General features: G+C 39.4%; 1 protein-coding gene across 1 annotated transcript in view; it reads right to left on the bottom strand.

Moving 5' to 3' along the window:
- Positions 1 to 1035: 1035 nt before the first annotated feature.
- SLC9A9 (solute carrier family 9 member A9) overlaps positions 1036 to 14919 on the bottom strand; it is a 402473-nt gene continuing 388589 nt past the window's right edge. The window contains exons 15-16 of the mRNA XM_075937666.2: positions 7381 to 7486; positions 1036 to 6948 (exon numbers count right to left, since the gene is read on the bottom strand). Coding sequence (XP_075793781.2) covers positions 6727 to 6948; positions 7381 to 7486 — 328 coding nt within the window. The 3' untranslated portion in view covers positions 1036 to 6726. The remainder of the gene's footprint in view (positions 6949 to 7380; positions 7487 to 14919) is intronic.

The raw sequence follows: 14919 nt of genomic DNA, 5'->3' as shown, positions 1-14919 counted from the left end.
AATAACGTCTCCCCTTAGTTAATAAACCTTTAGATAGTTTATTAGGGGATTGCCTGTAGGCATTGTCTTTGGTTTGATATCTAAGAAACAAAATTGATCTGGAGTGACTGATCTCTTAGGACGAGAAGCAACCTGCATGTTTTGTGAGTTTTGGTGTAAGTGACCATTTATCACTAAGTCCAGTTTGTCTGTGAGGAAAAAGTAGACTGGAGAGCCTAAGGGACCTGGCTATGACTCCATGGTAAGATTGTTACAGTGAAATAGGCGTTCTCATTTGTTCCTGGGTTGCTGAAATCTAATTATAGAATATACCACCAGTTTGAGGTGCTTGCCTTGAGGTAGGTTGTAAGCTATTCCAGACAGCAGACGGTAGGTGTGGGTTTTTCTCCATGTTCATGATCGACGTAGCTATGTCAACAAAATTTGTAGTGTAAGAGTTTGCCTGACAGTGCTTCATTTGCTCCACTAAGAGCCCTAGATTAAAAAGTAGTCTCATGAATTCGGATCTTTGTCTTCATTTGCTTTCAGTCAGCCAGCCTGCAGACTTCTGTTCTAGCTCCCTGTAAGCCTGTGGGGTGATGATCAGTGATACTGATTTTGTAGCATTCGTATTTTTAGTAGTGTCCTTGAACCAAATTTTTACGTTGTCAAACTACTGGCAAATCATTCATTTGGGTTTTTAAGTCTGCAATCGCTGTTGAATCCCTTTGACCTCTTTTAGGTTGCTCATCTCTGGCATTCAGCTTCATTTTTCTTCCTCATCATTCATATATTTCAATTGCCTTTTCCCTTTCTCATATTTTCAGCCCCAGTCAGCTATGTATTTTAAAGCACTGGGTTATATTTAGTATATACTCTCCCTCTGGTATAAGAAATCTCATTATGCTTATTATGGAATATTGTTATCTTACTTTAACTCACTTGTGCATTACACTTGCCAGAGACAAATAAGGCCTAATATCATGGTGTGTGGTTATTTCTTTTAGAGTTTAGCTCATTGGCTATGTCACTTCCTCATTTGAAATCCTTATTGAATAAAGCAACAGTGGTATTTTATTTGTATCTATGGGCTTTCATTGTAACATACATAGAAACAGACAGTTAAACAGTAAGAACAATGTTAAACAGTGACTCCAATATACATTAACATATTCCCTAAGATTTCTAGCATCAGAATTTCAAGCTTCGTAGGGCCTATAGAAGGGTGAAACTAATCTGTCTTGCCCAGATTTGGAGCCTTCCAGAGCTTGAAATGATGGTGATCTTGTCAGCCCAGAAGACCTGCTTTCTTGACTTTCTAGTTAGGTGAGTGAACATTGCCACCTTTCTGATGATACTAAGCATTGCCTTTATTGGCAAGAAGACTTGATTTGTAAATAACATTTCCACTCCATGGAGCATGCAGAATCCGCAGCAGAGGGAGACGATGGAGTCAGGGCCAGAGGAAAGAGGAATGGATAAAGGGAAAAAATGGGATTAGGATGTTCATTACCTTCTTCCTAATCCCAGGGAAATTAAGCTTCAGAGAGGTAGCCAAGTTAGTCTGTAACAGGAAAAACAACAAATAATCTAGTAGCACTTTAAAGACTAACAAAACATGTAGATGTTATATTGAGTTGGAGTAATTAATACAGCCCTAGACTGCATCAGTTTATTTGTGGCTCGCCAAAGAGTGTCTGGGGCTGTCATGGCTGCTGAGGAAAGGCTCCAGCAATGTAGCTTCAATAGCAGGGAGGCCACTAAATGCCAGAGCCAAATTGTGTGTTGGGATATTGATGATCGTTATGACAAAGCAAATATTTCCTCATAGAAAGGTGGTGTTGATCGTTATGACAAAGCAAATATTTCCTCATAGAAAGGTGTTGATGCTTTCAATATGGGAAGGAACAAACAACCTGTCTCTCTCTGACTGATGCCGCATGGCTTTTTGCATTGCTTCTCCTTGCTTTTGGGAAGACTTTTTTTTTAAACCACATTTGTTCTTCTGACGTTCATTATTGAACCAGGATCTCCTATCTTTTAATTCCTTGAAAAGGAGGGAAATAAGCAGAAAAACAACAGTATTATTTTGGCAGACTTAGTTTGATTTCATTTTGTACATGAACTGACACTCCTATATTTGATCATGTTTCTGTTGAAAATTGATTTATATATACCAAAACCGGACAAAACTAGAAGAATTTTTTCCAGCAAAATATATTTACATATTTTAGCGTATTCCCTTGAAGGGCAAAAATTGCCAAGGAAACAAACTCTAGATGAGTTCAATGTGAGCAAATTTCTGAGGTGATTTCTTTGGTTAGATTTCTTTGATTCCCATTTCCAAATAGAGAATTCTATGGTTCTGAAAAAAATGTTTATAAAATAAAAATATTCACAGGCTCTTCACAGCTGCCTAGCTGAGATTTGTCTGTTACGATTATACTGATAGAGATGAGCTTGTTTGTGGTGTTTTAGTTATTTAAAAATCTCTGAAGTGGTTCATTGTAAGATGTTGAAGAGGCTGTTTTTCATTTTGCTAATAGGAAACAGGAAAAAAGCTTTTTTATATTTAGAAGCAGCCCTTTTGGGTGAAGCAGAATGTTAGTTTCTGCTAATCAGTTTTCAAGTGGCAAATTATTTTTTCTATACATAGCATTTTTGGGATAAATGAAAACATCGGGGTAGCATTTCAAAGTGCATGTGTGTGCACCTGACTTGTGCACATGCAAGCTGTGATGCTTGTGCAGCCCTGGTGTGTATACAAGTCAGGACTGTGTGTATGCTAGATACTCAGAGACAGCTGCTGTCCATGGCAGGATACAGATTTATTTTCAAAGAAAATAAATGCACTAAGGTGTTAGTCTAACAAAGCATATACTCAGCGTCTTAGTAGCCTATTGGCTTCAATGGGCTTAAATTTATACCCTGTAAATCCTTTGCTGAACTGATGCCTGAAGTAGTAGTTATGGGAGTCTGAGTTTTATACAGAACAATATGAATGTTTGTTCATAACAGCTTGCCCTAGGTTACCAGCTGTTGCACTTTTCAGTGCATGTTATCACAAGAACCTGATAATTTTCAGTGCAGTTTCTTTTTTGAACTGGGCTCTTCTATACATCAAGGCTCCATTCCTGATACAGGCAGTCCCCGAGTTACGCAGATCTGACTTACCCCAGCTGCTCTGCCCCAGGCGTCCCCAAGTCAGCCGCTGCTGAAACTGACCAGCGGCTGACTACAGGAAGCCCGAGGCAGAGTTGCTCTGCCCCCGGCTTCCTGGAATCAGCCGCTGATCAGTTTCAGCAGCAGCTGACTTGGGGACTCCTGGGGTTCTTAAGTTGAATCTGTATGTAAGTCAGAACTGGCATCCAGATTCAGCCGCTGTTGAAACTGATCAGTTTCAGCAGCGGCTGAATCTGGACACCAGTTCCGACTTACATACAGATTCGACTTAAGAACAAACCTACAGTCCCTATCTTGTACGTAACCTGGGGACTGCCTGTACTTCTAAAACCTATTTAAACGTGTGCTGCAGTTTAATAAAGAATTCTGGTTATTGCTACTGGAAATTGAGTAAGGGTTTAGTAACAGTAGAATTCCAGACACCTTCTTCTCTAGCATATTGACATTAATATTGAGTATGCAGTCATTACATTGTGACTACGTATTTTATGTCTCATTTTCGAAGCAATGTTTTATCAGATTAAGTCACATAAGAAGAATAGCGTAATGAATCCCATGTTCAATCAAGGAGTGCATCAAATTAAATAGTTTAAATGTTCATAATATGAATTGAATTATAATATAAAGGCCTCTTGCACATCCCTATTCAAATTTTCATGTAGAGTTATCAGACACTGTTTCCCAGTATCCCTTATGGCTAAATACAGTATCTTGTTATGTATCAGTATTTCACCGGTACAAAGCATACTTTAAAATTAGGAAACAAGAATGATTTAAAAATGCAGCGGAGAGTAATAGATTATGGACCCTTTTACCACTACTAAAGGTTTTTGATTGCTCAAATCAATAAAGCTAAAATAATCTAATTGGGTATTCTCAGTCAGCCCCAGTGGATAGTTGTGCACCCCACAAAACACTGATGTGCCTTTGTTGATAATCTCAGCATGAAGAGCAAGGACTGAAAAAGCAGTTATCTTTCCAAAGTAAGTCTCAAGGAATATTGGCATGCCAGCATGGAAGATCTTTCCAAAAGTTCCTAGTTTATGGTTAAGCAGAAGACATCAGGTTAAGTCTCTGATGGATCTCATTTAATGAAACATGGACACACCCACAATGAATCAAATGGGGAAGAATCACAGAGGGTGTGTATGAGAACAGACCATTTGTTAAACAGAGTTTGTGCCATTTCCAACTGTGGGGAAGAAGGAGGGAAAACTAGCTTAATACCTGTCTGATACTATTGCAAGGATTTAATTATTTCCATCTTAAATCTAAGACTCTCCAGGCCTAACTGGAATCATTGTATTCTAAGGAATACATGAGGACACTTACATGGTACTGGTAAAGGTTAAAGGCAGTGTCCCTAGCTACTGAATTCATGAATGCGCTATAGGACCCACTGCTGTATGTACACTGTCATGCAATGTTCAACTTGTCTCTAGGTGCTCATCTCTCCATGTGCTGTGAGGAACTCCTCAACACTACCTACCTTGTGCCCCTCAGTGCACAACTGCTGCCTCCTTTGGGCCACTCAGGGCATAACACCGTGCGACTTCATCTTCTCTCTATCCCTAACCAACCAAACAATAGAGAAGGTGCAAACAGTTCTTATGAACCTATCAGCTTCATGTAACATGAACACTGTAACTCACTATTTTTCCCCACTTCATTCTCCCCACCCTGTCTCCTATTTATTTTGGAACTGGCCTTTTAGTACTCCATTCATCTGAAGAAGTGGGTTTTACCCACGAGAGTTCATGATACCATCTATGTTTTGTTAGTCTCTAAGGTGCTGCTAGACCATTCGTTGTTTTCTTAAGTTTTTGCAGCAAAGATGTACAGCTTCCAGCCCCCCACTTCAGCTACATGGGGAGTTCCAAAGCCACTGCTTTTCCTTGAGACTGAATACAGAATAATTTCCTGCTCCCTTCCCCCACTCTTGGGGACTAACATCCTTTGAAGCCCCTTGATTAGGGAAAACAAAATGCCAATTTAAGTTTTCTGATGGTTCAGAAAAGCACATAGGACTTCTGTGTTAAATTTATGCTTAGAGCAGCTGGTGTTGTATTAAATCCAATCAGCAATTAATTAGCCTGGACAAGAATGACTAAAACTGGATTATATTTAAGTTTGTGTTTGTTTCCATTTGTGAGGGAATCAAAACCCATTCAGCTTTCTGATAATTCATGGTTTCGTTGGGATGACTTGATTTTTCCGCCCCCACCCCCTATGGCTCAGAAATGTCTCCCTTTGTTAAGAATGACCTTGTTAAAAACTTTCCCTCGTGGTTTAACTTTCATGCAATTTGATAAGCAACTTATGCTGCATCTGAGCTAAAACTCCTGTGCTGAGAAGATACAGAGCCAGACTTTTAATGTTAGAGACATGCCCCTGTGCCCATGCATTTGCAATAACCAATTTATATGTGCAAATGCCTGATACTGGTACATCATGATCTGTTAGGTGCGTGACTGACCATGTGTGAATTCACATGCTGAATTTATGCAGACAGAACTGGGATTTCCATATCTAAATCTTTCTCTCATTTGTCTATCTAGGTTTTACCATCACTGCAAATATCTAAGTGCCAAATGTGTGTGATTATGTACACCTTACTTTGAAAAAATCTTACCTTAAAAAGTAAACTTTCACAGTGCTTTTGTGTGTGTATATATAATATGCACACAGACATGCTCTCTCACTCATGCCCCGCCAAACAAAATAAACACCTGAGACACTAACATCAAAATATAAACTTTGTATGTTGTTGTGCAAAAACATTCCTAAATTGTTCCCATCATGCAAGCTTTGTATAAAAACTTATTGTCAAGCTTTAGAAACAAGTGCATCGTGGGATAAGTATAAGTGCTGTATGCCATAGTGGTCGTGGTCACTCAAAATAATAGTAAAAAGTCCTGTTTTTGACTTTTTAGCTTGAACAGCTTATATAACTATGCATAGTATTTGTGATCTGGATTAACTCTCTGCAACTCAAGGTCTGACACTTATTTTTGCTGATGTTTCCATTGGACTGGCTGTCTAAAAAATGCCAAATGCTATAAGCATTAGGGGTGAGTCCCAACGCTTGGTAAAAAGAAAGCAAATGCCCAAAGTTTTCTTTTGTACAAAATAAATTTTCACCTGTCCCATAGGTGACATGTCTGCCTGGGAGCAACTTTTTACAAAGTTCCATGATCATCTGAACATGATCATGTTAATCAATATTTCTCCTCACCACATGATTTAATTAACAAATAACAGTCCGAAGCCTTTGTGTGTGTATGTTCACGAGAAGTAATTTGTAATATGCCTGTAACAGACAGTGCCATCAATTTCATTAATAAAAATTGCCACTGTCAAAAAATTAAATTTGGTTGTACTACATATAGATGATGATGATAAATTATCATTTCTTCAGGCGCCAGGAGCTATATTTGACAAGGGTTTGATTCTCTTCAATTTATGCTTTTAATACATTTTCTAGCTTCTTACCAACACTGCATAGTAAGTTTGGCTTATATTCCTTCATGTTCCATGCATTTCTTGTGATTATATTTGCACTGCTCATGCCAATGAATTCAACTGGGCTTTTGCTGGAGTGTGTTCAAGATGGAGCTCACATCCGCCTAGTCCAAGGTCTCCTTCCCGAATGTTTTCCTTGCCTGGAGTCTGGAGTGAGTCTATACTGGCCTGTGCCGGCACTGGAATAGGGTTGGGGGGTTCATAATTTGCAGCCAGTTCATCATTGCTGACGATACAGTCCATGTCATCATCCTTCAGATGCTCCTGCATTTAAAAAAAAAAAGGGGGGGGGGGAACCCTAATCAGTGATAACTTCCTTGAAACAAGCCGGATGGGATTTTCAGTATTTTTGATTAATATCAACTACTAATTATAGTAAGCTCACTTTGAAATGTTATCAGTTTGAAGCAAGTGTCTGCATACAGTCTCCTGCTTCTGCATACCATTGGAAACTAGGTCTTGGGTATCTAAAGCAGGCCACCCAAAATACCACATTAATAATTAGTGGCCATTGTTGCAAATGTGGCCATACGTTTTCACCCTCTAATGCCACTATGACACAAAAACCTTGTTAGAGTCGTGATCCAAAACCCATTTAAATCAATGTAAATGCTTCCATTAACTACAGTGGGCTCTAGATCAGGTTCTAAATGACATTCATGAAACTTCATGAGCACTCTTTCTCAGTATACTTACTCCATATGCTCTTGGGCTAGTTAGTAGTCTGGCAATGGGATTACACCATGCAGGTAATGTTGTTGTAAGCGGTGGACCAGCATGAGTTAAAATGGGTTTCAGATATCTGTGAAATCTGTCAAGGAATATCTCCCAAAATATGTATGTTGATAGTAACAAGTTTCTCTATTACCACTGATTATTTTATAACAAAGCAGAAGATAATCATGCAGTTAAATGGGAACAGAGATTGCATGTGTTCAGCCACCCACCAAGCCACTCAGACATCATCCACTTTAGTGTCTACAAAGCCATTTGACGTTCAGGGCCTGTCAAATGTGGTACCATATCATCTTAGCAAGACACACCATGGAATACATGAGATGAGAGACTGGGAAGAGCCCCATGTTCAGCATTTTCAGCTAATGTGGTGATGTTGTGAAAATGTTTCCTAAGCAAGAGAATGTACAAACAATTTAAGAATCAGCTGCATGAGCCACTTTGCATAAAAAATCCAGTGCCAGGGAGTTTTCTGTGGTATTGAAATTGCACACTCAGCTTTTTATAAAATCAATGTCTCGTCACAGGGTAAATGTATTTAATCAAACATTAAGCTTATCTAGAGTTGGGGACTAAGCATAATTTGTTTTCTTTAATGCTTTATTTTCAGTATTCAACACAATCATTGTACACTTCATACATCAATGCTCCTTTATATAAAATTATGTAAATAAGATTGTAACAGGCATTTTCTATTGTATTGCTCCTGTCTTTCCAATCTTTTCATCCACAAGCGCTTTATTGAGATAAAAGAAAAACCTGTTCATCTTAAGCAATTATATTGTCCTCAGATCTGCCACTAAAGATTTTTCCAAGAGCACCTCAGGTTGACTTACCTCCTCTGCTACTTTTGCTCTCAGTGTAATTTCACTGTTTTATGGGAAGCCAGTTGTAGGCTATTTTCTCAGCTGAGGAAAATTTCCTTGTCTGGATTTCTGGCTATTTTCTTTTGTTAAAGCTTCTAGGAAAGAAAGGGAAAGGAAAATAAAAGTAACAGATGTAAAATTAATGTCCATGAGTTCTATAGCAGTATCATGGAAGTACTGAACAAACCAGTAACAGAGTGTTTAGGTGAACTCTTTCAGTACCTCAAATTCATTAGTTATTTTTTTAATGTTTATAGGGTGCTCCATACAGCACACAAAGCACAGGCAGTTTATATCCTTTATTTACAGGCTAAATAAAGCAGAGTTAGATTATTTTAAAGCCAGAATGAACCATTAGATCATCTAACCTTCTAACTTGTTCAACTAAAGCACATCTGCCAGGAAGGCACCTAATCTTGAGTTGAATTAATCAAGAGATGGAAAATCAAGACTGGAAGTTCAAAGAAAGGGATGTCTATGATTGTTTACAAAAAAAGGTAATCTTTCTTCTTGAGGACACCATGGATCGAGGCCTTTATAATGGATCACCTTAGCTTCCCAGAATAGGAATAGCATTTAACTGTCAACAACATATCTTCTTATTTCCTTCTATTGTGATAATTCCCAGAGGCCTGAGCCAAAGATCAAAGACAGACATCTATCAGAGATGGCCTAGATGGTGCTTGGTCCTCCCAAGAGGGCAGGGGACTCGACTTGATGATCTCTCAAGGTCCATTCCAGCTCTAATATTTTATATCAAGGCATCATTGTGCTAAGCAGTGTATTCACAGCGTGAAAAGATAGTCCTTACAACACAGAGATTATAGTTTAAATGAGCCAGCATTAATAGAATGTATACAGAATATCATTGTATCAGAAAACACTCCTACTAAGAGAAGGAATATTCATCCCTCATTCAATAAAACGAGATGCAATTGAATATACATTCCAGTAGTACCTTAAGCTGTCAGTACACTTCAGAGATTAACATTACTCATACATTTATAAACAGCCATCTAAACCAGATCTTTCAAACTCACTGCAAATGATGTGATCTTTGAATGCTAGGTAACATGCTGAGTTAGGGTGAAAAGCTAATGAAGAGTCACACTCAAAAGATTGAGGAAGCTTGATTATCAAAAGCTTATCTGGACCACTTTGATCTAAAACTCAGGATGAAAAAAGTCTCACATGAACAATTTTTCGTGTGAGAAATTCCTAATTTCAGTTTCAGTGGAGTTGAGCAAATTTGATTTAAACAAAACAAAGAAGCAGGCATTTTTGAAAATTTTCTTAAGTTTTGTAAAAGTCTAGTGCCCAGGAAATTCCGGTGAGGATGATCTAGGCAAACAGTCAGTGGGACTTGTGTGATTCTCAGCACTTTGGAAAACCAGACTGGTGCCTAGATATGAATTTGGAGGAGAATCCTAATTCTAGGTTTCTATATTTGAAAATATTGGTTCTGGTTAGTCACAAAAACTACCCGTCTCAGCAACAGCAGGAAAATAGTCATAAGAAGGGGCTGGTATTCTATTAATGTTCTGGGTGAGCCATAATTTTATTCCCTCCAACAGGAAGAAATAAGGATAAAGATTCATCTATGTTGCCTCCTTGATTTTGATGGCTTCTTGGGTCAGTTACTCTCCCCTAAGACTGGACCAAATTTGTGGGCATTATACGTTGCTCCATTTTTCCACTGAGTAGCCAAATCCTTGAATTAATATTTCTAAATATATATGGGGAAAAGGTTAATTTTGTTTGGTACTGAGGATGTGCTAGGAAGGTTCCAACAGGACTTTTATATTTTTTCTGGCATTCATTCTGTATCTTCCATACTTCTACTTTGTGCCTTCATGAGATGTAGCTTAAAGTAGACACAATTTTTTCTGTATGCATTAGATACTTGTTTTGTAATAAACTATTAATCTCCCCTCTTCTTAGATGACTAATTATCATTCAGTCTGCTAAAATGCTTAACTTTTATTGGCCTGTTTTAATTTTTAAATAATCCCCTCTTTAAATGATAAAGTCCCTTCTTTATCGTTGACACAATTGGTTTATTGCTTTGCAGACATACTCATACTGTTCAGCACAGCAAGAGGGTAGAATTCTTATCCATGCACCACACTGCTGCTTCAAAGGCAAAGCAGACTTGTCTGCAACATTTCAAGAGTGCTTTACATGTGATGGCAACTGCTAGTATTTCCAGTCAAAGGGATATTAAATAAGTGTGTGTGTTTGCAGGTGGGGGGAGGGAAGAGATTTTGCACTCGATTAAAGTAAGCTTTTAAAAAATGCCACATTACTCCACCCCTTCCAAAACCTCTTTCCCCCAAACAGTGTAAACTTCATAGACATTAGTAACCAGTCAGGTTTGTTCCACCCCAAAGCAAGAGAACATGCATGAGGTAAGGCAGCAAGGCCAGAGGGTATACACAATAGATAGAATCAAAACTGTTCAGCTGATGTTTTAAGTTATATTATACATCATAAGCTAGTTAACTTTCAACATTAATAATGGTCTTTTAATGTGGTTTAATGCATTTTCCTAGGCTTTTAAACCATACTGGAACAAAGTGCATCATGTGGCATGCAGACATCCCACAGGGTTCATCAGCAGAGTTGGGAGCTTTAGATTCACTGCAAGACCTCTGCCACTAAAGCTAACTGCAGGAGTGGTCATTTATGTGGGAATGCTTTCTAGTGAGTATAGCCTCTTCTGTTTTGTTCCCTTCAACTTTGTCTCTTCTGTGTCACTGTTTCCCTCTCCCAGTCCCATTATCTTAGTTGACTGCAGTTCCACTCTCAGTCCTGATCTCCATTCTAGTGCGCTAACTCACCCTGGTCTGGAGAACCCTAGAAAGGCCTTCTGAGCACCCTGTGGCTCTAGGCCAGAGCATTGTCACTAGTTCTCTGGGGATAGGCCATGCATCGTCTGGAAACTCTGATTTTGAAATAATTTCATTTTGAATCGGGACAGAAAATCAAAATTTACAATTCTTCTTGAAACAAGAATGTCATAGTAAAACATTTTGATTACTTCCCATAAAGTTTGATAACTTTAATCAAATCTTTCAAATTAGCATTTTCCAACGGATGACTGTTCCACCCAAATTATTAGTCATCTCTACCGCTAAGAGTAGAAAGAGATTCTTCTTCCTTTAGCAGGACGATCTGAGTTCTGTCATCAGGAAGTTCTGAGAAGCCATGTTGTGTAGCTTAGGAACATCTTGGATGCTCTTGTTTATTGTGCGATTGACTGTAGACGTTGGGAAGTAATTTATATTTTTCCTACAACAGCAAAATCCTTTGACCTAAACAAGGTTGTCACAGTTCTTAAATACCTGTTGGACAGCTCCCTTTGTGCCTCTAGAAATACAGGCCCACATTAGGTCAGAGTGACTATGGCTTTACATTGAATTTGGATTTTAGCATGAGTGATAGGCCCACAATCTGCGATTAAAATAATGAAATTATGAGAAAGCAAAGTTGCTTGTGCTTGTTGTCATGGCTCCTTCCCCACTCTGGCATGATAAATGCAGAAGTGGGGGCCAGCAAGTGTACCCCAAAGCCTTATCTTTGGTATAAAACTTCCCCCAAAATCTTAAAAACCTAGATCTTGGGAATAAAACTTCCACTGCCACCACCCAAATGTTGCTAAAGAAACCAAGGGAAAGATCATTTGGGAAATCTCACCCCTAAAATAAAATCAAGGCACACAATTAACCACTGCCAGGTTAATAAAAGAAATGAAAGAACTTTTATTATTACAACAATATTCCTGTTGCAAACATAATGACTAGATAGGGAGGTAACAAAATATACTCATGGAGAAACTCCATGGGTCTAGAACTTAGTTACAAAGAAAAGCCAAAACATCTTTTAAGCAGTGCCAGATGTCAGATCCCATACCCAATCCTTAAAACAATAAAACCTAACAAAACTACCTAAACTTTACCCTACTTACAGAAAATGAAGAATGGTGTCTTGGAGAGAGAGAGAGACATGCTTGTCCCTCTCTGTAGCTGCAGAGAACTCTCCAAGAGACAAAAGGGAGAAAAGAAAAAAACCCCAAATTCCTTTGTCCCAGTTTGAAAAGTCCCACCTACATTCCTATTGGTCACTCCACCTGGCTAGGTGTAGTTAACCTCTTAATCCCCACGCTGCTGGCTAACCCTCATAATCATGACACTTGTATTGGTTAGGGTAGAATTAGTAATGATGCTTTGTCAGAGCTTTACTGTGCCTCTCTAGAGTCACACCATAATGGGGATGTGTCTCCTGGGCTTTGGCTGACCAGATATCCTGATTTTATAAGTATAGTCCCAATTATTCAGGGCTTTTTCTTATATAAACTCCTATTATCCCTCCTGATTTTCCATACTTGCAATCTGATCAAGCTATCTGGTCCTGAACCAGATTATTCATATCTATATTGTTGCTAGAGTATAGAACACAGGTGTATATGTGTATATTAACCAACATTATGTAGCCTTTGAGATGAATAAAGCAATGCTTGTTGGAAACTTAGTCATGGTAACATGTAATAATTTTATTAGGAAAATTATTTCCAGCAGGGCCCTACAAAATCCCATATATGGCCAGAAGGAGAGCTTCAGCCTTTCTTTTATCAATGAGTGATGGCTCTGGGCCTGGAGGCAAACATGGTTCCCCAAAGACAAATAAAGTATCTTTTCATACAATAGATGTTATTAAAACTCCACATAAAATATGGAACTCTTTCATAGCATTCAAATCCACTTTCAGGCATTTTCTTGGAAAAATGCAGTTTTCTAAGGCAAATGTAAGCCATGCTATAAACATACAGTGGTTAATAGTGGGGCATTTCATAGGCAAGACATTGCTGCATTATATAATGATATTTGTCAGAGGCATAAATCCCTAGAAGCGAATGTCAACACTCCCTGGAGCTTTGCTTTGCTCTTTTGCAGTGTCACTAACATTTCTGGTTTGCAGCTTTTTAGTCTACAGTGTCTCTTTTGTTAGTCATCCTATTTAAAGCTGACTTTGTAAGTTATGATTATGTCACAGAATTGAGATAAAAGCTTACATCCTCTCTTTTATATCGATGAGGAACCAACGGTAAGAGACATGCAAAGAGAAAGATATCATTCCTACATGTTCAGAAATGTGGGTTCCTTAAGTACAAGTTATCTCAGATTCTTGTTAGATTTTTCACTTTTGCAAAGAAAGCAATTTTGATATATGGTAAATGCAGAGGGCTAGAGCAGAAACTATTGCATTCTGAAACTGTGTATTTGTGTGTGATCATTGTACTGAGCATGTGAGGAAGAGCTGCTGCCTGGCTGAACTGCTGCCAACAGCTGATTGGGACTGTTCTTTAAAGCCTATGAATGTCCACTGGATATTGCCTCTCCAGCTCAGTTGACATCTGGGGGGAGAAATACATGAATGGCAGATGTGTCCTAGAAAGAAAGAGGGAAGTTTATAGACAAGAATTTCCTTCTGGTACTTGTAGCAAGGTATTCTCTTCAGAGAATGGTGACCTATCTGTCTGGATAGGCTGAGAGGGGCAGGGCATGATGGTAAGAAATTTAATCATTATGATTGTACACATTTCTTTTTTGGGGCCTTGGGGGGAAGGGGTGAGGACCATGAGAATTGAGCAGTGATTGGACTTTCATGCTTGTGCATGTCAGATGCCATGAAGAAGAAAATCAGTGATGAAAAGGAATCTGTGACTGTAGTACAGTTTCCAGAACCTTTCTTATATTTCCTTTAGGGTCAGATTCTGATTTTTTTTAATGTAATTTTTCATGTTAAGCAATGGAAATCAGTGTCCATTAGGCTGCTATATAGAAGAGTTATGCTGAGAGCAGACCTGGGCAAAATACAGCCTGGGGCCGGATCTGGCCTGTGGGGAGCCCCAGGAAGGCTTCCCTGCTTGCTCCACAGCCCCACGCACAAATGCGGCTGCCAGGCTCCATTTCTGTTTTAAAATTGGAGGGGAGGGAGGAAGTTTCAGGAGCCATTCCGCCACAGCACAATCTCATTGACTAGTTTCTGGCTAGAAACTGGCCAATGGGAACTGCTTGTTGGAATAACAGGCAGCCAAGAAGAACCACGCCCTCTCTCCTCTGCTCACTCATTTAATGAAGCACATGGCCAGGCAAGCAGGCAGGCTGGCTGGCGGGGAAACGTTATAGCTCTGCAGGCAGGCAGGCTAGTTTGGCAGCTGGAAGGTAGGTCTCTTGGCCACAGCCTGCTTCTGTCACCCCATTCCTTTCCTGCCCCAACACTCTGCCCCCCAACTCAACATACTCAAACCCTCTGTCCCTCTCTTACACATATCCCCTCCCAGATCTGGCACCCCAATCTCCTGTTCCAGATCACAATCCCCTCCTACCCTAGGTCACATCCCAAATCCCTGCACTCCAGTCCCCTGCCCTAGGTCACAATCGCCTCCTTCACCCAAACTCCCTTCCAGACTCCAGTCTCCTCCCTGCACACCAATCCCTTACTCCAAGCTCCCTTCTGCACCCAGACCTCACAACTCCTCCATAAATACCATGGAATAGTGCAGCTCTTGACCACTTTCCAAAATCTTGGAGTGGCCCCTGGTCAAAAATTATTGTCCAGCCCTGGTCTAGCA

Source organism: Pelodiscus sinensis, chromosome 10, assembly GCF_052426305.1.
Source record: "Pelodiscus sinensis isolate ZL-2025 chromosome 10, ASM5242630v1, whole genome shotgun sequence".
Classification (NCBI taxonomy): Eukaryota; Metazoa; Chordata; order Testudines; family Trionychidae; genus Pelodiscus; species Pelodiscus sinensis.
This window is presented reverse-complemented; position numbering and strand designations above follow the sequence as displayed.